Source organism: Pollachius pollachius, assembly GCF_949987615.1.
Source record: "Pollachius pollachius genome assembly, chromosome: 16".
NCBI classification, from domain to species: Eukaryota; Metazoa; Chordata; class Actinopteri; order Gadiformes; family Gadidae; genus Pollachius; species Pollachius pollachius.
This window is the reverse complement of record NC_136949.1, coordinates 6,363,575-6,387,115: the sequence shown is the minus strand read 5'-3', so window position 1 is coordinate 6,387,115 and position 23,541 is coordinate 6,363,575. Positions and strand designations below refer to the sequence as shown.

At 45.0% G+C, this 23,541-nt stretch overlaps 2 protein-coding genes across 3 annotated transcripts; both read left to right on the top strand.

Annotated features, from left to right (window-relative positions):
• The first annotated feature begins 2,630 nt into the window (after positions 1–2,630).
• enpp5 (ectonucleotide pyrophosphatase/phosphodiesterase 5) lies at positions 2,631–9,123 on the top strand. Its single transcript, XM_079753487.1, has 4 exons — positions 2,631–2,835; positions 3,353–4,332; positions 5,200–5,376; positions 7,188–9,123. The coding sequence occupies exons 2-4, from the start codon at positions 3,438–3,440 to the stop codon at positions 7,631–7,633; spliced, it is 1,518 nt and encodes a 505-aa protein (XP_079609613.1). The 5' UTR covers positions 2,631–2,835; positions 3,353–3,437; the 3' UTR covers positions 7,634–9,123.
• Positions 9,124–9,335: 212 nt separating this feature from the next.
• On the top strand, positions 9,336–22,949 carry clic5b (chloride intracellular channel 5b). 2 transcript variants are annotated; one of them, XM_079753483.1, is made up of 6 exons: positions 9,336–10,355; positions 18,333–18,442; positions 18,669–18,794; positions 19,409–19,515; positions 20,467–20,648; positions 21,254–22,949. In XM_079753483.1, the coding sequence occupies exons 1-6, from the start codon at positions 9,426–9,428 to the stop codon at positions 21,416–21,418; spliced, it is 1,620 nt and encodes a 539-aa protein (XP_079609609.1). In that variant the 5' UTR covers positions 9,336–9,425; the 3' UTR covers positions 21,419–22,949. The 2 variants fall into 2 exon arrangements, with proteins under 2 accessions (XP_079609609.1, XP_079609610.1); XM_079753484.1 differs by lacking the exon at positions 9,336–10,355 and adding an exon at positions 13,466–13,902.
• The last annotated feature ends 592 nt before the right edge of the window (positions 22,950–23,541 follow it).

The window sequence follows — 23,541 nt, the reverse complement described above, 5'->3', positions numbered from 1 at the left end:
TATTCAATAAAAGTAGCGTATGCCATTCACTACTTTTATTTATTATTTGAGTGAGCTGGTTCATATTATAATTCTAATAAGGGCTGATTGTGTCCAATATGAAACCCCACTTGGTCATGCAGTTGCCAACCAACACAAAGTTTATAAAATGTTTGTTTTGTTGATATTTCTCTGTTCTCCTATAACCGCAATACATCTTTAACTCCACGCCAACAGAATTGAAACAGTGGTCGAAACGTAATTTTGTCATTTGTCATACTTGAACCATTTTAAAGTCAAAATCTTAAACGGTTTCACATCATGGAATGAACAAATGGTTGATAGCAAGGCCTGTCATCCCAAAATACGCATACAACAAAGGTAAGGTACCTTAAGCGTAGGCAATCAATCGCCCACCATTAAAGGCATCTTAACCTGTATCACATCCATGCTAAAAACACACAATCATCACTGTACACATCACAATATAGGCATTCTTTCAACAATTCAACAAAGGTTTCCCCCTTGTGACATCACAATGGAGAGTCAAAGAGCCCGCAAAGATAAGGCCTTTTTGCCCCCAATACAGAGGCCTGCTTTTTTTTTAGGAGTTCAACCAGAACACACACGAGTACATAACACTCAACACAGTTCCCACATAGACCCACACAGTGCACAGTCAGCTTAAACGGCATGGAGGAAACACAAAGAGACACAGACACATAGAAATATACACAGACACACGCACAGGCACCTAATAACAAACACACATACAGGGCCAAATGCACACGTGCATACACACACATGCACACATACAGGGACACATGCATCCACACACATACAGGGATTCACACACGTGCAATGACACTGGGAAAAACTACACACACATGTGGAAATTCACAACCACGTAAGCACACTAACATGGTCATAGAAAGAGAAATATACTTGTTGCACACAGAGAAGCCACATACACACAAGCTTTACCAGTGCACACACTTTACTTCTATTTACACAATATGTGTTTTACTCACAGTGACAGATATTTAGTGTGTCTCTAAATGCAAGTGTCTGTTTAATAAATAGGATCCTCATTGGAAAATTTGATTTTTTTTATCCTTTATCTGCTAACCTTTAAACTTTTATTGGATGTAAATTGTATGTTTGTGGAATACTGATCAACAAGGTTAACTTATTGCTGGAGGAATCAAAATACAAATTGTGTTACACTGTCCCACATTGTCTGGGAAGACTCTGATGCAGATGTGTACGATTTGTGCAATCAAATTTAGTGGTCAGTGAAAGGACAATGACACAACAAGAAATCCATTTTGCCCTAATCCATCCAACGAATTCCTGCTATTTTATCAGTTTTAACAGGTCCGGCAAAATCGATCTGTTCTTGACATCACAAGTGGGAGTAGCCATGCAGAAGCATCAATCTGTGACGAAAAGATGATCAATCAAATCATCTTAGTTGAAAGACACTGAGAAAAAAATCAGTTATTGTATTTATATACCAAAGAAGGCTAAACATCCAATACAGGCATTCTTGAGGGGCTGTGGAAAGGAGTATTAAATACTGTGAGGTCATAAGGGGAATACAAAGAGACAACAACCTAGCCCAGGACATCAGATTGTAGTTAAGTTACACCACCCTCTGAAGATGGGTAGCTCTGTCAATCACATACAATCTATCTTCTAATATGTGCCCAGAAATAAAATAATCTACTTTTAGATGTCATGGGGTAATAACATGTTAATATATTAACATGTTATTACCCCCCCACCGACATTTTTACGTTTTACGTTTTTATATAGGCCTATATATAGGCCCAGGGGCGATTCTAGGGTCAGAGCTTTAGAGGTGCTGAGCACTCAATGAGCCCCACTGCCACACCACCCACCCTTTTTTCACACAAAAACAAAAAATATTTCTATTGAAAAATAACTTCATAATTTTAACATTGGTTCAACTAACTCAAAAGATTTTATGTTTTGGACATTATTTAACAATTTCAAAGACGAACAAATATAATTTTTAGAATAACATTTCTTACTCCCAAGTTTTAGGGGTGCTGAGACCCTTTTTAGGGGTGCTTCAGCACCCCTAAAAATGGGCTAGCCTCGCCCCTGTATAGGCCTATATAAAAACGAATACAAAAGGGTAGCCTACTACTTCAAACAATAATATTTTACCAACATAAACAAAATAACGTAATCTCAAATAGGTGAAATATTTTAGATGAAGTGAATGCGACAGAGTCCCTCTAACTACTCTCGAAATGATGTAGCTGGACTCAAAGCTCTGTCTCTCCGAGACAGTACTGGACTGACATCTCGTGGTCAAATATTATTATTTATTTATTTGCCCTGACTGAATCCTACGTGTTGCGTTGTTTTTTTGACAATATATAGCAATGCCTATAATGCACATATCCTATACAACCTTACCATAAAACCTATAGAATACTCATGCATTTCTGTGACATTCATTTCTAGCCAACTCGCATACGATTTCTATTTATAACAGCAGACAACAAGCCCCCACCAACTCCCAGCCTCTCTACCCTGCCCCTCCTCCTCTCCTCCTGCATTACATCATTGCAACCTGCTCACACAGTGCATCGCAATGAGATTCAGTACTATGCAACTCCGATATCAGCTGTATGCATTTCGGGGGATGCATATGTCAATCGCTTTTCCGTAAAGAACACCAGTGTGGGTTTTTTCGTTTTTTTTGGATTTGAGGTTATAACCCTGTAAATAGGCGGGACTTCCTTATGCAGAACTAACCGGCCTGACTGTTTATCTTTGTGTGCAGAGCAAAGCAGGGGACGTGCAGATTAGGATAACAAGGTATGCTACGTTGTTGACATGGCGTTAGTTTGCGTTACGATTGACCGTGACGGCTGGTGGCATGTCGTCTGACAGTGGCGATTCAGTGTCTTTGTTTTGAACGGACGTCATTCGATCTCATTGTGCTCTTTTGTTCTGTGGTTTCGTGAGGAACTGGTGCTTTTTAGCATAGCCTTGTTTGCTAACAACATCTTCCTCGTCTGTGTCTCCTTTAGCATTTGGTATTGTCGCAGATATTCAATACATGTTTCCGCCTTCTGTGAAGAGCATATAAATATAGATCTATCGATATTTTGTTTTTGTTGCTCTTAAATTACTACGCAATCGCGACATCGATAATCTGCCAAACAAGTCTATGACGTCATTAGCCTGCCAATTCCTGTGTCCTGACGATACAGTTTTACCTTTTTTGTAAATGTAACCGTAAGAAGGTCTATCCTGCCCCTTCTACGTAGGGCTAAAGGAAAGCAGAATGTTGACTGTCAACATGTGTGGGTGACATGTGTCTCATCAACAGGCGTACGGACGGGACTATACCCTACGAGAATACCCTTCACCTCCAGTGACTAGCTGGGCATCAGTCCTTCGACACCAGCTCCACCATGCGGAGCTGCTTTCTGAGTGGAGCCCCCTGCTACCTGTTTTGCCTCTGGGCCCTCCTGGTAGCCCCGGTGTGGCTGCAGAACGCCGGCCATCACCGACGCAAGGACCACGGCGGCGGGGACGAGGGCGCGGCGGACAAGCCCAGGCTACTGCTCCTGTCCTTCGACGGCTTCCGCTGGGACTATGTGAACCGCGTGCCCACGCCCAACTTCCTGGCCCTGAAGCGGGAGGGCGTGAAGGTGGAGGTGGTGGAGAACGCCTACATCACCAAGACCTTCCCCGACCACTACAGCCTGGTCACGGGCCTGAACGCAGAGTCGCACGGCATCGTGGCCAACGAGATGTTCGACCCCGCGCTCAACCGCTCCTTCTCCATGGAGACGGACAGCATCTACGACCCGCGCTGGTGGGAGCAGGGGGTGCCACTGTGGGTGACCAATCAGAGGGCGGGAGGCCGCAGTGGGGCGGCCATGTGGCCGGGGTCGGACGTGAAGATCCACGGGGAGTACCCCACGCGCTACCTCGACTACAACGCCTCGGTGCTGTTCGAGGACCGCGCGAGGAAGCTCATAGAGTGGTTCACGGCGCCTGAAGAGCAGGCGGTGGACTTCGGGGTGCTGTACTGGGAGGAGCCGGACGAGAGCGGCCACAACCTGGGTCCCGAGAGCCCCCTGATGGACGCGGTGATCGTGGACATCGACGAGAAGCTGGGCTTCCTGCGCAACGAGCTGAAGAAGGCGGGCCTGTACGAGAGGCTGAACCTCATCGTGACCAGCGACCATGGCATGACCCAGCTGTTCCCGGACAAGATCATAGAGCTGGACCAGTACGTTAGCAGGGATTGGTACACCTGGGTGGACAAGAGCCCAGTGGTGGCGCTGCTGCCCAAAGAAGGTACGCCTTTAGCTGGTTTCAGAATACCCTCACAATAGGAGAGGCTCTGGAGCAGCAACAACAACGACGTATGGTGTAACTCTTAGTTCCTTGCAGCCCCCTCGTGTTTAAAGGAATACATTCTCTTAGTGAAATTTAAAGGTGCTGTCGTTTGGTTGTCGTCAGGTTTGAGAGTGGTAAATAGCAGAAAGGATTGGAAAATAAGTGCCTGATTTTGAAAGTAAACATCCCAAAAATGTAATCCCCCCCCCCCCCCCCTCCCTCACCGCCGTTGACATGTGTGATTGACAGGCAACATAGATTCCCTGAACCAATCAGGGAAGAGATTGGTCAGTAATGGGCCTGGAGCTGTCTAAAATCCGAAATGGGCTCATACAGAGGCGGGCTCAGACATATTCCCCCAGCGCATTTCACTTGCCAATAGCTGACAGATGGCCATGCTTTTTCTAATAAATTATTCAAATAATACTTGCAGCCCCCTTTTAGATATTGTATTGTCTGCTCAGAAGTCTGAACGTCCATGCAGATATCTGCGGTATAGTCATTTCCCTTTTTGAAGTAGAAAATGTTACAATCTATCTCTTATTCATGCGCCATTCATTAACCATTGTTATAGCACTTATGTTCAGCCAAGTGGATAATAGGCATCCAACATATGTTGTTGATTAACAGATATAAATGAAATTGAGGGCTATGTTTCCAGCCAGTTGTTGTGTTAGTGGGGTCTGGTTTCCTTCTTGGCCCAGGCTCGTTGTCAGTATTTTGTCATTTCTAGTTCCTGCTTCCCAGGCCACTGGATCACCTGTAACCCAGCACTGTTGCCCCGCACAACAACATTAACCCCAGTGGATGTTCTTCCTCCTTCAGGGAGGCTGGAGGAGGTGTACAGTTCCCTGCTAGAAGTCAACCCTCACCTGAATGTGTACAAGAAAGAGGACATCCCAGAATACTTTCACTACAGACACAATGACCGGATCATGCCCATTCTCCTGGAGGCGGAGGAGGGCTGGACCATTGTACAGAACAGGAGCGGGACCTTCATGTGTACGTTACACCAGCCCCGGTCCTCCTTATGCATGTGTTGAATCGAGGCCTCCTTTGATGTTGTCCGTGTGTGGCATGGCTCTAAAGCACAAGTCTCTGTCGGGACAAGAGTCAGACCTGAAATAGTGTTTCTGAATATTCAGGTCCAAAGTAGACTTGGCTCCTGTACACAGCAAGCAATCAAATACAGCGGCGCTTCATTTGAGCTCTGTCTGCTTTGCTCTGTTAAAACAATGTGACTCTATTTATGTTTTGGGTCACGCTGCAAATATGAACAGACATTCACACTGTGTGCCTGGTGCCTGATGCTTCCGCTGTGGGGTGTTTGATTCCCCAGCGCACCCAATGCATTTGGCGTTGGGTGCTATAGCTGCAGGACCCTTGGGATGAAAAACGTTCTACCAAATAGGAAATGTATATTGGGTCCCCCTTCTTAAGCTTGATATGGGAGTTGTAGTTCTGATTCGTTATCTTTTCTCTGTTTCAGCTATCTGTCTGCACAAGCTAAGAATAGCGCACATGGAGCTCGCCATGGATCAGAGCACACTCAAATGAGCTCTGAGATTTACAAAAAAAACAAAAGATTTTACACAAGATGTCTATTCTTTGTTTGGGAATAATCTTTCTTCAACAATATTAATTCCTAAACATTGTTAAAACGCCACCGAATATTACAGTCGAAACATTCATCTTTGATAAATGTGTCCTATTTAATGTCAGGCTTTGTTTGTGGAATCAAACTATACAAACTGTTCTGACGTCCACACTTGACACTTGAATGTGAACTCGGGGGGCATGACCTGCGGTCGGATTTCGCTTTCCCCGCAGAAATACTTCCTGGTATAATGAAATGCCTCTGGGTGGAAGATAAAACCCTTATGTTGTCGTTTCTTTTTGTAATGGCATGCAGTGAGGGAGCAGTCAATTCATGTAGTAAATCACTGAGATATCGGAGAAAATTCAGACCGCCTTGACTTGCATGTATTTCAGTCTGTAACAGACAGTGGCATCCGACCATAAAGCAGACGTGTTACCGAGTCTCAATTAAACATCAATGGCTTTTTTTCATCCATCTTCTATTGCCAAAATATTGGTAGCGGCCTTTTCATACCAGCCATACCGCGAGAATCCTGGCAGGCTCAGTGTAGGCATGGGGCGTGGTTATGGTGGTGGTTATGGTGGTGGTCCAGCCGTGATCGGATGATTAAAGTTGCAATGAAACTATTATGTTCTTATTATAATATATGGATAACTTCTTAGTAATAGGATGTTCTATTTTTCACTTTCTGGCCGGGCTGGCCTTTCTGCCAACTCACCTCTTTTCCAACTGCGACCTTTGCTTGATGAGCTACTTCTGCACGTTAGTGTGGATGTTGTTGTGGATGATGTTGTTTGTCATCTAAAATTCAATCTCAGCATGACTTTCATGACTTTTTGAGTAGAATTCATGACAATACAGTCATCGCCAATTTACATTATGTTATTATATTATAATATATGAATACCTTGGTAATGGAGTGACACAGGGATTCAGGTCGAGACAATGATATCCAATTATCTCTGATTTACTCTGGGGAGAACAATGTTACAGGTTACACTTAACAGGTGCCGTAGAGCGCCCCCTAAGGCATCGGAAACAACTATGCAGCTATCAATTGCAAACACATACACAGAAACAACAAGTGTAACCAAGGCCTTGCGTTTACGGTAGATTGTGCGTGTCAGTGGATATCCTTGTGGACTAGTGTCAGTCAGCTACTGGATGTACTTTTAACGGATTTTAACGGGCCCATTCTCTCTTCTTTTCTCAGTGGGGAACCACGGCTACAACAACTCGTTACCCAGCATGCACCCCGTGTTCCTGGCCCGGGGCCCCGCCTTCCGGCAGAACTACGTGAAGCACTCCATGCGCTCCGTCGACCTCTACCCCCTGATGTGTCACATCCTGGCCCTGCGGCCCCTGCCCAACAACGGCTCCCTGGCAAACGTCCAGGACCTCCTCGCGGTGGGGCCCTTCCCGGCCCCCTTAGCCGGCCCCGTCGGCGCCAGCGGCAGCCCCAGCATCGGTCACCCGCCAGGAGGGGTCACCCCGGGCTACTCCTATGCCCCCACGGTGGGCTCCCTGCTGGGGGTGGTGATGGTGCTGGGCTTCCTCATGGTGTTTGTCAAGCAGGTGACGCTAAAGCAGCTCCCGAGGCTGCCCATGCAGAGCAGGGAGATGTCCCAGCCGCTGCTGCAGGAAGACCTCCACTTGTAGAAGGGAGCGCCGGCGGAGGCAAAACGGTAGATTTACGACAAAACAAAAATAAACGCGGAGGGTGTAAAATTAAAAGTTCTGCCTCGACCGGAAGCAGTTCCTAAGCCCTTCCCTGGCCCCACTCATCGCTAGCTACTATTATTAATGTTATCTTTGTGTTGTAGTATTAAGAATAAAAAGCTTGTTTGGTTTGCTGTTATTGAGGGGACACCGCGGTATTGAATGCAGCCTGCCTATGAGTGTGGATCCAAGGGTGGCTAGGGTATTCTGGGACAGGACGGGATTTGAGAGCAAAACCTTTACTTAGGACTCACCAATTGCCCTCCTTTGAATGTGTTTTTATTTGGGGTTATTGGTTGCCCTCTTTCATCTCAACGTTCGCAGTTTTATCTCCTTATTTGACCAATGTATAAAATGCCATTACATACATATACAACATGTGATTCCGGTATGTAGTAACCTAGCCGCTTTGAACCCGAAGGTACAACTACACTTGAACGGCTCCTTGCCTGCTTTGTCCTAGGAGACATCTTTCAATTGTTATGTTAACCAGAGATGTAAATTGGTACGAAAATACCCAAGCTAAGCTTTTATTTATTTATGCCACAATTTGTTCATTCAGTGGTATTTTTAGGACGCCTTTCCTTTGCTCGGTTGAGTATCGTTCCTTTTATTTACCGTTTGCCTTTTAACTTCGCACTCGACATATCTCTAAAGTGTGCAATCGTTCGTTTGTTTGTCTGTTGGACATGCATTGTTTGTTTTCAGAGTTTTTTTTTGGTGTTCTCGGGCATATTTCTGTACTGAAGATAGTTGTTGTTGCCCATGTGTTTGTGCTTTGGCTGTCATTTACCACAGCCATTTTTTGGTGAACTGTGAAGTGCAATGGTCAGTATTTTGTCGTATAAGGTGATTGAAAAAGTGTTTTGGTTGTTTGGTTGAGAAGACTGGATAGGCATCATTTGCAGGAGCTGTTCCCCTGATTTGCACTAAAAGGATCGAAATGGAAAACGAAACGCAAGGGTGGTGACAGGATGCTTTAGGGTCATGTGTCATTTGCACTGCTTGTCTGTAGCCGCCATTTTTTTTATAATAGGTAATTATTATAAAGATAGGTGCCTCTGGATAAAAAATAGCTTTATGATTAGCACTATCGTAATGTAGTATCTAATTCTGCCGGTCTTAATTCTTTACTATTTTGTAAAAGAAAAAAATATTTTCAAATTAATTGGTTGAAGTTTAAAATGCATAACACATAACCTGTGCCAAAAAGGACAGACACCACTGTGATATACTTTTTGCTAAGTTAGATTGATATTTATATAAAAATGCTAATTTTATGAGAATTAACCAAATATACCCATGCATTAAAAGTAGATTGTCAGTTGACCGTTAACCTTGAATTGAATATTTACCCACAGATTAATTGGATTTCTTTGCACTGTTAATCAATCGATCTGGTCAGAAATAAAATACAAATTTGAAACCAAGTAACGATATCCTTCGTTTTAATTGATCCCAATGGTCGATGTGTTTATGTGTGTGCGGGGAGGCGGGACCATTAAGACAGCCAAGCCCCCTTGATTTGCATAAATCACCTGTTAACTCGAACGCTCAAAGTTCTCGTGTAAGTTATCTCTGGAATTCGACCGTGTGCGCATTCGGTGACAGGCGTTTGAGTGTGTTAGCGCGTGTGTGACTTTGATTCGCCTTAGTTTGACCGCTTCACTACCACTTATGCAGATAACTGAATCACAGGTTTCTACTTTCACATCAGCATAACCCAACGAACATGGAGGACGCATGCGAGAGGATCGATGATGAAATCAATATTTCTGAAAAACCAGCGGATCATCACAAGAACCCAGCGCCGGTGTGCGAGAAGAACCCAGAAGACGCCCAGGAGGTGAGAGAGCCCAACAGCGAGGAAGATCAGACCAGCGCTCCTCCAGTCGAAGTGGAAGAAGAGAAGCGCTCATCGCCCGACTGCATAGACACCAGAGACACCATCAAAGTGGACGAGGAGGGGCAGGTGGAGCAACAAGTAGAGGCGAAGGTGGAGGAGCCACAAATGGAGGTGAAGGTCGAGCAACAAGTGGAGGCGCAGGTGGAGGAGCAACAAGTGGAGGCGCAGGTGGAGGAGCAACAAGTCGAGGCGCAGGTGGAGCAACAAGTGGATGCGAAGGCGCAGGAGGACCAAGAGGTGAAGGTGGAGGAGCCACAAGAAGAGGCAAAGGTGGAGGAGCTACAAGTAGAGGCGCAGGTGGAGGAGCCACAAGCAGAGACGAAGGTGGAGGAGCCACAAGCGGAGGCAATGGTGGAGGACTCACAAGTGGAGACGAAGGTGGAGGAGCCACAAGCGGAGGCAATGGTGGAGGATTCACAAGTGGAGGCGAAGGTGGAGGAACTGCGATTGACGGATGGTGGGGAGGAGGCGGTAGGAGATGGAGAGGGTACCGGCTCGAGACGGTCCTCCTCAGCATCTTCCGAGGCACACGGGGATCCGTGCGAAGATCCTCCGATCCCCCTCGTAATGGCAGAAACTGTGGAAGAACAAGAACAAGATGTGACGGTGGTGGCATGCGTTCCCGACGCTGAGCAGGCGGAGGCGGAGGAGACCAGCGGATTCAGCCTCGCAAGTCTGGAGAACGACACGTTGGACGAAACCAGCGCGGCTCCGGCGGAAGACCCCGAACAGCCCGACATATCTCTTTTTGTCAAGGTAAATATAAAAACTATTATAAAACGATTTCCAAACACCACACCACACCAAAACCCCAACCCCAACCGAACAAAAAGGTTGTCCATCATTTATCTAATACCAATATCAAACACAATATTTCGATTTATTATTGAGACAATATGTAACCATGCGTCAAATGAATTATGTAATTGTAACAAAGACAGGGGACGTCCTTAGCGTAAATACATTAGGGGAAAATATAGAGGAAAAGGCATGACCTTTAGGCCAACGTTGACTAAGCCTAAGGTCATTTGGGCTATTGGTTACCATGGAGTGTCTCATTCAGGAAGTGGACGTGATTTATTAAGCAACATGGCAACACAAAGTAAGCTACTTTACTGAATATGAAGTAGAGAAAGTAGAAGAAAGTGAAAAAAAAAGTGTGTAAAGTTTGCCTTTGAGTCTGGAGCCCACTTGTCTTTGACATGTTTTTTTTTTACCTGCGGTTTAATGTAATAATTAACCTGGTCACCATACAGGTGACCATAGAAACCCTACGCTTGAGTAAATGCTATTGTGTGTTTTCCTGTTATTCCGATAGCCGGCCTCTCTCTGTAATCTGCTCACACAGGGGTCACTTTGCTGATTGGGAGAGTGTGACAAAGTCAGGGTGAATGCGATTCTCTCCAAGTTTCATGTCAACTCTGCTTTTAAAGCTAATGATGTAATTCACGCGTTCATAGATATGCATCAGATTTCAGAAATAATATTAAGTAAGTTAGATAAAATATGCCTCTAACCATGAATGTGGTAGTTTCAATAGTAAACTGTAAAATGCTGAATCATTTACAGATGAAGTCACTTACATCCCACTACAAATATGAAAAAAAAATCACTTCAAAGGGGCTAATCACCTTTACAGATTGAAAATATGTGCTTCTACACACCCTTGTTATGTCCTTCCAGTATAAGAGGCTTCAAACAGGTGGGTTGGGTCAGATTCCAAACACCCATTACATTCAAACGTGTAGCCATAAGCTATAGCTCTTGCTTTCTGGACTGAATACTTAAAAGTAATTTGAACAGAACTTGGATGTAAACCGGCACTGAGTAACGATTCTTACCTGCTATTATTAAGCAGTTTGGTTTGAAATGCGTGTGTTTGATTAAGAAAGATCCGTATGAGGCTTGGGTGGGTGAGTGATTATACAATTCAAGATAAGTATATTTTGATATACCTATCCAATATCAAAACACATATAGGATTAGTGACAGTCTCAAAGGGTTTCACAGGCTGCCACATTTTATGACAACCCTCTTAACCCCCCCCCCCCCATAATCCCCATAATAAAAAATAACCTCCCTTAATCATCAAGGGAGACAACGCAGAAAGAGGGATCCTTCTTCCCAGGGGTCATAAGGAGGGTAATGGGTGACGTAATGGACAGACAAAATGGAAGCATAACAAGCTGAACAGTTGAGGTCCAATTTAATATAATATTAAAACGTGTGTAGTGTTCAAGATGCATTAGTGTCTATAGCTGCAATGATAAAGTTCTTGGATATGGTGACAGGTTTATCAAGCCTATAGCTTATATACCTGTTCTCTGATAACAGTGAACCCATGATATTTGCCTATCCCCTTAGATCAAAAAAAAGATTAGTTAACAATGCGGTTTTTCACGTAAGACCTGCATGGCTGCACAACACAACCCTATTTCTCCTGTCATATTTTATAAAACAGACATTGTGGTTTAAATATTTAACTAGTTTTACTCCTGTGACCTCAAGGTTATGCCGTTTCTGTCAGGATAGTCTGTGCACATCCACACAGCGCTGACCTTTAGCTCAATGAGATAGCTGACCCAGAAGTATTGTTCGGATTTAGCCCAGAAGGGTTCAAAGACCCTTGTCTATGCGGCCCAGGAGAGACAGAGGTTCTTCTGTTACTGATTGACAGGCGGGTGAATGATTAGCCTTAACAGTTTGACGAGGTAAAGGTGGTTCTGAACATTTTCACCTTTTCTTAAAAAATGTTCCCCAACTGAGATTACTGCATTTTTGATCTACGGTCATACACATTAGTTTCTGATAGCCTTTTGTGGTTATTTTCATTTATGGTCCTTTTTGATTCCATTCAAACTGAAGATCGAATTTGTCTGAATACATTTTGTTCCAGTAAAAATAGGGAAATTATAGTTTTACCCATCACCTAGGCAACCAACCAAGATATGCTTTAAGCAATTAGGATGGCTCATCTCGAAAATTATATTACAAGTCAGTGGACAGAGTGCTTTGCATATGAAGTGTCATTTGTGAAGCTCCAGTACAGGAATAGAAGTTATATGAATTTTTCTACTCCCCATATAAAGGAGCAATTAGGAGTGAGAAGGTAATTCTGTGCGTCCCTTTAATATGTCTGCCAGGAGAGGGCGCTGTTGTGTATTTAGAAAGGGTTCAAGTAATTACAGCTCCGGTTGACCAGTCCCACCAGCCCTGACGCATTATGTTTATAGGATTCCTCTTGGGAAAACTGCAAACTCTTACAATTATATCATTGGTATAGTACATTATCTTTCGTATTGTAATTATATGGGCATGAGGTTATTATTGGTTTTATGATGTGCTTCAGTTAAGTAGATATATATTAGCTCTTACAAGATACAATTTTAAACCAAAATAAGTCTTGTTAAAACCAAAGCATAGCATCAATAATTCACACAGAAGGCTTCCTCAGGTTTTTCATTGGTGAAAAGAAAACATAACCTAAACGCACACACACACACACACACACATGCAGGCACACGTGCAAACACACACACACACACACACACACACACACACGCACACACACACACACACACACACACACACACGCACCACACACTGTACACAAATCATTGGCCAAATAAAGTTGACTATTCTTTTTTATATTTTTATGGACTTTGCTCACGCACAACAGTGCAGAACCAAAAGTATAGACTTTGGTAAGAAGAAGAAAATATAACTGAAATAAGAAGCCGGTTCAGTGCAACAGGGCTCCACCCGCCCCCACCCCCCTCCCCCCCCTCCCCCCCTCCCCCCCTCCCTCCCCCCCTCCCTCCCTCCCTCCCTCCCTCCCTCAGGGTGACACCTGTTCAGCACTGCCTGTCAGTGAGCAGGCAGCTCCAGTCCACAGCTGTAGCCCTGCTTTCCGACCAAATCAAAGCCCAGGGCTCCGTCCCCTGTCCCGCACCACCACCTGCTTCACCTGCGTCTGGATCCCGTCTCCCCGCTTCACCTGTACAGGAGACCAAAAACCCGGGGCAAGAGGAGCCAGAGTCTAGGGATAGGAGGAAGTCCGTAAAGGGACTTATTAGCAGCGGCTGAAGGAACGCATTGCTGTCATTCCAAGATCAAGGAACAAGCACTCAAGGATTTCCCCTTGATCGAGGATGTAGACCTTTCCCGCGCTGAATCGGAGGACTTTAGGCTTGTGTAGGGCTGTGTTTAGAACGTCACCGGAAAGGCTGTGAGCAGGGCAGCACCGGGCACCATGTCTTGTGATGATCCGGACAGAGAGCCGGAGATTGAGCTCTTTGTCAAGGTAAGACAAGAGATGAGTTGAGGGGTCGTGGTGCTGTTGTGGTGGAGTTTATTCTACATCATTCCTATGGTCTCCATAGGGGATACAGGGAGCCGGTCGGTGGTGTGTGTGTGTGTGTGTGTGTGTGTGTGTGTGTGTGTGTGTGTGTATTGGAAAGTGTGTGCAACCTAATAGCTCTGGTCGGGTTACACCGGGGCCGGGCTGAGGGCCGGACGGAGCGTGTGCGAGGGTGACAGCGATCCCTGACGCTGTAACCACGAGCCATCCAGGGCACAATGTGTTCATCATGGGCCACTGCTTGGTCCCTATCGTTTACACACGATCAACCTTTTCTTATGGCATCGTTCTCCCTGATTGTATCTATTGCTTTAGTCTTAGCATTCGGTTGATAGTGCATAAACCTTTGTAAAGCAAAATAATAAAGTTGGTGGAACCAAGGTGGAAGTTAATAAGGATAGGTGTGCATCAAACTTCATACCTTTAGTACAGAGCATATAGATCTTGTAAACTAACCCAATTCTGCTGAGCTCTACTAAACTAAGTTCTACTAAACTTAATATGTTTAGTACAGAGCTGTTAAATTAACTCAGATCTGCCCCCACAGTGACTGCAGCATTGTTCTTAAATCGCTACGTAATGTACCAGCGTGTTGTTTTTAATACTCTTACAGCCCATGTTGTTTAACAACCCCCCCACCTGTCTCTAGGGGAATGGTAGAGGCGATGAAAAGTACCTGAGGCAGGTGAACTGTACACAGGTGAGAGAACATGGAGGACGAGCCAATTAGCTTGCGCGGCAGGTGGAATCAGCCAACCCGCTAGTTTGGTAGCCAGTAGTCAGGTCCCCAGAGGGGGGCACTAAAGTCAGGGAGGATCATCAAGACAATTAGATTGCATCACAGCCTTTCCACTACAAGACACTTTCTAACCGAATCGGGCAGCTCCGAAAACGGGAGTAGTTGTCGACAATTGATTTAGGTTTTTCTCTGTATATATGATTTTATATTTTCACCCCATATACTCTTAGGCAAATGTTTATTTTAACTTCTATGTACGGCTGAGGTTTCAAAGAGCATTTGGGGTTTTCATGGCAGCAGCAACACATAAAGGTCTCTCCAGGTGGCCATCAGAGATCTGACCTAGATGAATGATGTGAATGTTCCTAACAACTGATTCCCTAATGCCACATGATGAACATTTGATATCCCCAACACACAATGGAAATATGTTTCTAGGCTAGCAGCACTTTGAATAAAGTCTACCAGTGGATGGGAGTAATCAAATTGTAAAGTGAATAAGTAATCAGCGTATGTAATAAACACTTCTGTACAGAGCTGTAAGTCTCTGGCTAGGACAAAGGTTTATAATAACACAGGTTGCTTCGATGGCAGGAGGCAAGAATTATAATGATATATTTTACTGCATGCTTTACTAGTATCATGAGTTTCAAGGATATATTTGTTGACTTTTCTTAGTATAAAGAATCACTCTTGTGAGCTTAGTCCTGGGGTTTCATATTCATATGTGAAAATCGTACAGAAGAGAAACCTGCCATTGTGTACAGCTGTAGTAGTATACACTGTCACATTCACCTGTAGAGTTTATAGGGCTTGGAGTTGGTGCTAAGGTGGCCTACAGTGGGTAGTCTCAGAGCTTCAGAAATCCAGGGTGAAACACCTGAGATTGGGCCTGTCTCTGTGGGTCTTCCCTGGGTACTATGGTTTCCTACGTTCCCCAAACACGTATGCTGGTCCACTAGTGCTGATAGACAGAACCTGGACCAATGCCCATAGTAATATGACCTGGGGTAGACACTGATGAATGGATCGGAGGAGGGATGGAGGGCTGGATGGATAGATGAATGGATGGATGGAGGCATGGAGGGAGGGATGGGCAGGTGGGTTGATGGATGATAGATGAGTCCATGAATGGATGGATAGATGGATGGATTGTTACTTGCCTCATGTGTGGGTGCTTGTGTTTGTGTATCTCTGTGCTCGCTCGCCCACACGCAATGCCTTTTGTGTGCATGTGCGTGAGTGTGTGTGTGTGTGTGTGTATGTGAGACAGTGTTTTGTCCCCCCTGGGTTCTAGATGTTGATTGGCTATTATCAAGGACAGCTGGTTATTGTTTTTCCCCCATTCAGTCCAGAAACACCACAATACACACACACAGAGCCCCGAGCAGACTCCAGCAGACCGCTCAGTCAATGGCTGGCAAACGTATACAGTTGGCTCAGCTACTTTTGGATGAACACGGCCGCTTTCCGGTGTTTGCTAGCAAGAGCTGTGGTCACCCTGTTATGTATGCTACCAATATATGCTCACTAACATGTTGGGTTTATTTTTAAACTGTTGCTGAAAGAAAGAAAAAACAAAAACATTTTGTGTGGTTTGGATGCTAGGCTGTAGGGTATGTGAAAGGGGGAGGGAAAATGACAACATTGATTAACATTGATTTCATTATTATTTCAATCGAAATAATGTTACGATAGATTTGTTACGCAGCCAGGAATAAATCAATAACATGGAAAAGCAAGTCACACATCGTAGCTCAGGAGCCAATTCCCTCTCTTCCGCAAAGTCCTAAACACAGACAGTTGTGTTTTCACCCAACACCGCTCAAATAAGCCACGACAACCCAGGCCAAACCTAGTCAATAACATCCCCGGTTGACTTAACCCAGTGGGCATTGACCTGTGTGCTGTCTCCCCCCCCCCCCCCCCGAACATGGGACATGTCCCCCCAGGATCTGTGAACCCCTGCCCTACTGGGCGCTGAACCTGCTAATGGAAGCACAATGTATTATTCAGTAGGTCCACCTGATCAGGTGTCTGTGCTAGGCCCCTGTGTGCACAAAAAAACATGGGAGTAGCCTTAGGAGTGAAACAATGCTGCTACCCCTAATAGAAGGACTGTAGTTCTATGAAATTCCACCATTCTTTTTAATAATAGGTTGTTATTATAAAAATAGGTGCCTCTTGATAAACTAAAAACGATTTATAATTTGCACTAATTGTCGTTAAAGTGATGTAGTATCAAATTCTGCCGGTCTTCATAATTGGTTAAAGTTTTGTTGAGGGTTATTATAATTAAATGGTGCTTTGCTTAATAACTCGCTTCTAATTATTTAATCGGATTCTGGATCATGACATTCTGAGCACAGAAGATGCATAAAGGGCACAAATTTGACCCCCAGCGGACGTGTTGACCCCCCAGATGTTGGACGAGTGGATCAGACTTCCCAGTTGGTACCAAGAGCTGACGATCGTGTTTCCTGCTGCCCTCACGTGTGATGTGAAGATCATTGTGAACCGAGTCAAAACAAGGGGTGACTGGCGGGTAACTCAGGGCATCCATCCCATGACCCGTTCGTTCATCCCTTTAGCCTCGTAGTCACTCCCAAAATGAGGACTATGGTCCATGTCCCCACGCAACATAAGAAAGTATACGGACCAATGCAGACCATTTATACACTGGACACCTGGTCGTACGGTCACCATGATTGAGTTATGTTCTCAGCAGAGCCCCCCCGTCGGGATCCCAACCGTGGCTTTGTTTATGACCTGCGGTGGAGCTGGTCAGCAAAACAGACCGGTCAGTTTCCCTGTGAGGACTATGGCCACATTTTAGTCTGATGCGGCATCGTTTATCACATTAGTCGCTGGCCACAAAGACCTTCAGATCCCTGGTGAAGCCTTGTTCCCCCAATGATGAGCTGCTCAGATTAAACCCTGGGCACCAAATCCTATCCCATATCCCCTAATGTTCAATGCAATTATAGATAAATACATTAATACATAATAATAATAAATGTGTAAAGACATTAATACGTAAGTATATAAATAAAATATCATGTCATATTTCATATCAATATGAATTTCCATAAAATGGAAAATGGATATTTGACTGACTTTGCTTTGTATTCAAATTGACCATTATTCAAATGTAATACTGCTGTACTGTGCGACTAATAATATTATCCTACCGTACGCATCAATCCATCTTTAATCCAAGCAGAGGCTGTCAGTGATCCGAATCATTTTAAGATCAGGATATTTGTTTTCGATTTGTGTATGTCGAGATAGATTCCTGTTCATTGTGTTTGTGAGAGTGTGTGGAAGCAAAGACTAGGTGGTTTTGGCCCCGCTTTGTGCGTGCGTGTGTGTGTGTGTGTGTGTGTGTGTGTGTGTGTGCGTGTGTGAAATAGAGGGACAGAGAGAATGCAAGAGAGAGACATTTGTGGTGATGGATAAAGACCCATGGTGGGGCTACAGAGCAGACGCGCTGGCCCTTATGGCGTGTTACAGTAATCCTGTGTGTGTGCATGTGTGTGTGTGCATGTGTTTGGTGTGTGTGTGTGTGTGTGTGTGTGTGTGTGTGTGTGTGTGTGTGTGTGTGCGTGTGTGGTTGTGTGTGTGTTGAGTACAGGCTGGCAGCGATGGAGAGAGCATCGGGAACTGTCCTTTCTCCCAGAGACTCTTCATGATCCTGTGGCTGAAAGGGGTTGTGTTCAACGTCACTACGGTGGACCTCAAGAGGCAGGGCGTCAAACACACACGCACACACGCACGCACGCACACACGCACGCACACACACACACACACACACACACACACACACACACACACACACACACACACACACACACACACACACACACACACACACACACACACACACACAAAACACACACACACACACACACCACATCAAGTTAATAAGGAACACACACACGTACTTACTCTGACGCTGCTCTTCTTATAGGAAACCCGCCGATTTGCATAACCTGGCTCCCGGCACACACCCCCCGTTCCTGACCTACAACGGCGAAGTCAAGACGGACATCAACAAGATCGAGGAGTTCCTGGAGGAAATGCTTGCTCCTCCAAAGTAAAAGACCCCAGCCGCCTACACAATTAAAAGCCCAACGTCAGTCGTAGTATAAATAACAGTAAAGTCTTTCCTGATTTGTTTCTTACCTGCTGAGACATGAGTTCTTCCGTCAACGTTTTACTAACAGTAGGAGGCTAGGGCATATCCAACAATCATTGCTGGTGTATACAAGCTCGTAAAAAGTTGTAAAAAATAAGCACAAAGTATGGATAGAAGAAAGAGAGAATGGCTATTCCATTTAGTCTAGAATAAATCAGCCATGAATCAGTGTTCGCCAGGAGTTAGTTGTTTCTATGAATCAAACCAAAGTGTCAGCCCCGTGTGTGAGAGAAGTCTTTATTTTACTGCCATGTTATTCACGCCAGGGTCTTTTTTTTTCTTTCATCCCACAAATGCTATCCCTCATTTGTCGAATGCACACAGATCACACACATAGCCAAGTCACTGCTTCCTTGAACCATGTTTCCATGTCTCGCTCTCGCTCTCTCTCAGAGCGTGCATCCAGGTGTTTTAATGTTGTCCAGATGGCTCATGTGTTACTGCTCTCTCTCTCCCTCTCTCTCTCTCTCTCTCTCTCTCTCTCTCTCTCTCTCTCTCTCTCTCTCTCCCAGGTATCCCAGGCTAGCAGCCAGGCAGAGGGAGTCCAACACAGCAGGAAATGACATCTTCGCCAAGTTCTCTGCTTTCATCAAGAACACCAAGCCTGATGCCAACGCCGGTGGGCACACGCACACACAAACACTCACACAGACGCACACACATAATCACACATAAGCGGAGGTGGCGTTGGCTCGTGCGGGAAGACAGGCGTGAAAGGATGATCTAGATATGGTACACTGTACACACGCAGCGCTTTGTGAGGATGGATAAGCTCATTGGCAGCCAGGGCCGAGGCAGCCTGCCATGTCTGTGTTCCGCCACTAGGTGGTAGCAACAGTCAATATTTCCGAACGGGACCGGTTAGATCTGCTGTGCTTCCCCCTAGTGAACGTTTCTTCTACTGCCGGCAAATGACCACCGAGAAATATAACCTGTTGAATGTACATGTTTGCTAATCCATCCATCATGTTTGCTAATGCATCCACTAATTTGTCATTAGTGGATGCGTAATGTAATGTTACGTTGGAAAGGTATTCGATGAGGATTGTCCTTGTCAAGGTGGCAAAATGACAACCATGCATCCACTAATGACAAATTAGTGGATGCATGGTTGTCATCCACTAATGACAAATTAGTGGATGCATGGTTGTCATTTTGCCACCTTGACAAGGACAATCCTCATCGAATACCTTTCCAACGTAACATTACATTTTATGAATAACATAGTGTCCCGCAAAGGTGGTGACCCCTGGGTCGGTCCCCACGAGTGCTGAAGTAAACAACAACAAGTTTGTGTGTGTGTGTGTGTCTGTGTGTCTGTGTGTCCTTGCGTCTGTGTGTGTGTTTATGCCGTTCATCCGTGTCTGTGTGTGTGTTCACGTGCTTAAGCATGTGGCTGTGCGTGTGTTCATGTATGTGTGTCTGTGTGTTTAAGCCTGTGTGTGTGTGTGTGTGTGTGTGTGTGTGTGTCTTCATGTATGTGTGTCTGTGTGTGTATTCATGTGTGTTTATGCCTATGTGTTGTTGTGTGTGTGTGTGTGTGTGTGTGTGTGTGTGTGTGCGCGCTCAGCGCTGGAGAAGGGGCTGACCAAGGCCCTGAAAAAGCTGGACGACTACCTGAGCAGCCCGCTGCCCGAGGAGATCGACGCCGACAGCATGGAGGAGGAGAAGGGCTCCAGCCGCGGCTTCCTGGACGGGGACGAGCTCACCCTGGCCGACTGCAACCTGCTGCCCAAGCTCCACATCGTCAAGGTGGGGGGGGCAGGGGGTCCAAACCACCCTGGGAATAAGAGCTAGTTCTATTTACAGTTTATACAGTAGTTATATATATATATACACTGTAAAAAAAATGGCTGGTTATTTGCTGTGTTTCTGCACACTTAATTACTGTGTTTTATTTGATCGTTAACACACTACTAGTGTAACCAAATATACAGTACTTGGCTATTACTGTGTTTTAAAGTTATAATACTGTGATTTGTTTTTACAGTAAGTTACTTGTCAATGGCTGCCACTAAGTTACTGGGAGTTTCACAGTCCGTTTTTGACATGTTTAAAGGCCAGGTTAAAAAAGTTGGCCTTTAAAAAATGAACTAAGTTTGTTAAAAAGGAACTAACTTAATAAACTGTGTTCTTGCGACTCTGTTACCTGAAGTAAGTCGTTTGTAAACTGCTTGCTTACTTTCGTAATTTTGTTATTTTTCTACTTTATAGTTGTTCTTCATTCTCCTTCTCTTTCTCTCCCTCCCTCTTCCTCTTCTTATTCTTCTTGATCTTTAATTTCCTCTCCTCCTCATCCTCCTCTCCTTCTCCATTCCTCTCCCTCTCATCCTCTCCTCCCTCGCTCGCTCCATCAGGTCGTCGCTAAGAAGTACCGCGACTACAACATCCCCGCCGACCTGACGGGCGTGCTGCGGTACCTGAAGAACGCGTACACGCGCGATGAGTTCACCAACACGTGCGCAGTCGACGCCGAGATCCAGACCGCCTACAAGGACGTGGCGAAGCGGCTGGCCAAGTAACCGGGTGACCAAGCGACCGAGCGACAGAGCGACATCGCACGGACAAAATGCGTCAACGACGCGAAACAAACAGACCGGCAACGACGGCTGATCCACACGGTCGTTGAGCTCAAACAGAACAAAAGCTTGGGTTTCTTTTGAGGTCGTGTTTTACGTCATGGTCATGCTCTTTTTAGCTTTTTTTGCTGTAGTAAATCACAACAGATCCTCCTACATCAGCAGCCCCTCCCATGCATAGTGGCACGGATGTGCTTTATTTTCCAGTGGCTTGGCCCCCTGTTACTGCAACAGTGAAGCATAAGAGCATCGATGAAATTTGGAAATGAAATATGAAGACATTTATTTATAAGAGTAGTTATGTTGCAGATTACAGGTTACACATGACAAGTCTCTAACGAGCTTGGGTTTTATTCCGTGTAATGTGTGTTTCTAACCGCGCTCTGTTGTAATGGGGTCTTATGCACGTATCCGCCCGCAAAGGTCTGCAGCCAAACCTTGACACCACCTTCCTGTACCGCTTTAATTTATTCCTTTAACTACACGTCTGACTCCAGCAGTCATCATGTATTCATTCGATTACTCTGATTAATTCATGATTCAAGCGAGCATACTGATTGTGTGTTAAATGGATTTTAATCATGCAGATAGCTAATCAACAATTTACCCCTACAAATGCTGTTTAATGCAGATGCGATTGTTAATTGTTAAATGTTAAAGATTTTTTTTTCTTTTTCTTTCCGTGAGTTGAATGGGTAATAATAAGGGGCAGGGGACATGACTTGTTGTGTTGGTTCAGATGTGAACAACAACCAACGCAATCACAGAATTGATTTTGATCGACAGCTGTCAACTTTCAACAGATCCGTCTATTGATGTCTCCTGAATTCTGGGAGTTTCATTTTAGAATAACGAAATTCGATTTTGTTGACCACATGCCATGATTTGGAAAGAAACGAAACAAGAGGAAGAGAAACAAAATTTAAATTGTAGGTGCCAATTGTCTCTGATTTTACGCGCTGGGGGGAATGTATTTCGACCCAAGCGCAGACTGCTGTATGTTTTCGCCCCTAGCTGTTAGCTCTCGGTCTGTGCGTATTGGTCTTGTCTTAGGTTACGCTTGATCTTACGGGCGGAGACAGTATTTATCCAGCGGTCCAATCAGCCCTGATTAGCCTGCAGAGAGCCATTAGCGCTCCGATGAAAACCAGCTTCCCGGCCGGGCCGGCCATGGTCAATAACCTTGGCCAACCCCCATCCACCCCCTTCCACCCCCAGGCCCCCAGATCACCCATTTCCCATTTCCATCCAGAGTTCAAAGTTCACATAAAAAAAAATAGAATTAAAAAATACAAAAAAAAGTTGTTCATTGTCCAACCAGAGAGTAGGATGGAAATGTGTCTCGGGGCTTATGGTCTTTGGCTCAGATTCCCCCGTGCAGCAATGCTGCTCTGCGCGAGGAGGAACCCGCGAGGCCCGTGTGTGGTTTGGACTTCCATTTGATATGAAATTGGACCGTGATGACTGAAAGACTTTTTGCTCATTGCAAAAAAGAAGAGAAAAAAAGATTCTACGAATAAAACAATATTTTCAGAGATCTGTTTTTTTTTCTCTCTCCTCTTTGACTTTTGTCTTTTATTTCCTCCCTCTCTCTCTCTCTCTCTCTCTCTCTCTCTCTCTCTCTCTCTCTCCTTTCCCTCCTCACGATGTTGATAAAGTGAGTGGTTGCGCCCTAAAATGTTTTCGCTGACCTGGTCAGTCGAGTTAAGTATAAAGTCTGGATAATGTATTTCACATCCATGAAGGAATCAATCCCACTGATTACCCTGAAGAGGGCTAAATCTGTCTGGTTGAGTTGATCAAACCCCGTGCTGTTTCCTCATCCACAGCACCACGCAAAGGAAAAAGAGAGAGGGAGAGAGATAGAGAGGGGTAGAGGTTGAGGCGGAGACAGAGAGGGAATGTAAGAGGGAGGTAGAGGGACGAAAAGAGAAATAAGAAGAGAACGAGGGAGAGGACGAGAGAAGTAAAGAGAGAGCGAGGGATTGAGTGAGAGAGATTGACGGAGGGAGGGGGCGATGGAGAGAGGGAGGAAGAGGTTTAGACTCGAGGAAGAGACGGAGAGG

What these genes read in the sequence shown, in the direction of transcription:
- clic5b (XM_079753483.1), top strand. Translation starts at nt 9,426, where the DNA reads ATGGAGGACGCATGCGAGAGGATCGATGATGAAATCAATATTTCTGAA. An exon ending in ACATATCTCTTTTTGTCAAG is followed by an intron (nt 10,356 to 18,332) that starts GTAAATATAAAA and finishes TGTTGAGTACAG; the next exon opens with GCTGGCAGCGATGGAGAGAG. An exon ending in GAAATGCTTGCTCCTCCAAA is followed by an intron (nt 18,795 to 19,408) that starts GTAAAAGACCCC and finishes TCTCTCTCCCAG; the next exon opens with GTATCCCAGGCTAGCAGCCA.
- enpp5 (XM_079753487.1), top strand. Translation starts at nt 3,438, where the DNA reads ATGCGGAGCTGCTTTCTGAGTGGAGCCCCCTGCTACCTGTTTTGCCTC. An exon ending in GGCGCTGCTGCCCAAAGAAG is followed by an intron (nt 4,333 to 5,199) that starts GTACGCCTTTAG and finishes TTCCTCCTTCAG; the next exon opens with GGAGGCTGGAGGAGGTGTAC. An exon ending in CAGGAGCGGGACCTTCATGT is followed by an intron (nt 5,377 to 7,187) that starts GTACGTTACACC and finishes TTCTTTTCTCAG; the next exon opens with TGGGGAACCACGGCTACAAC.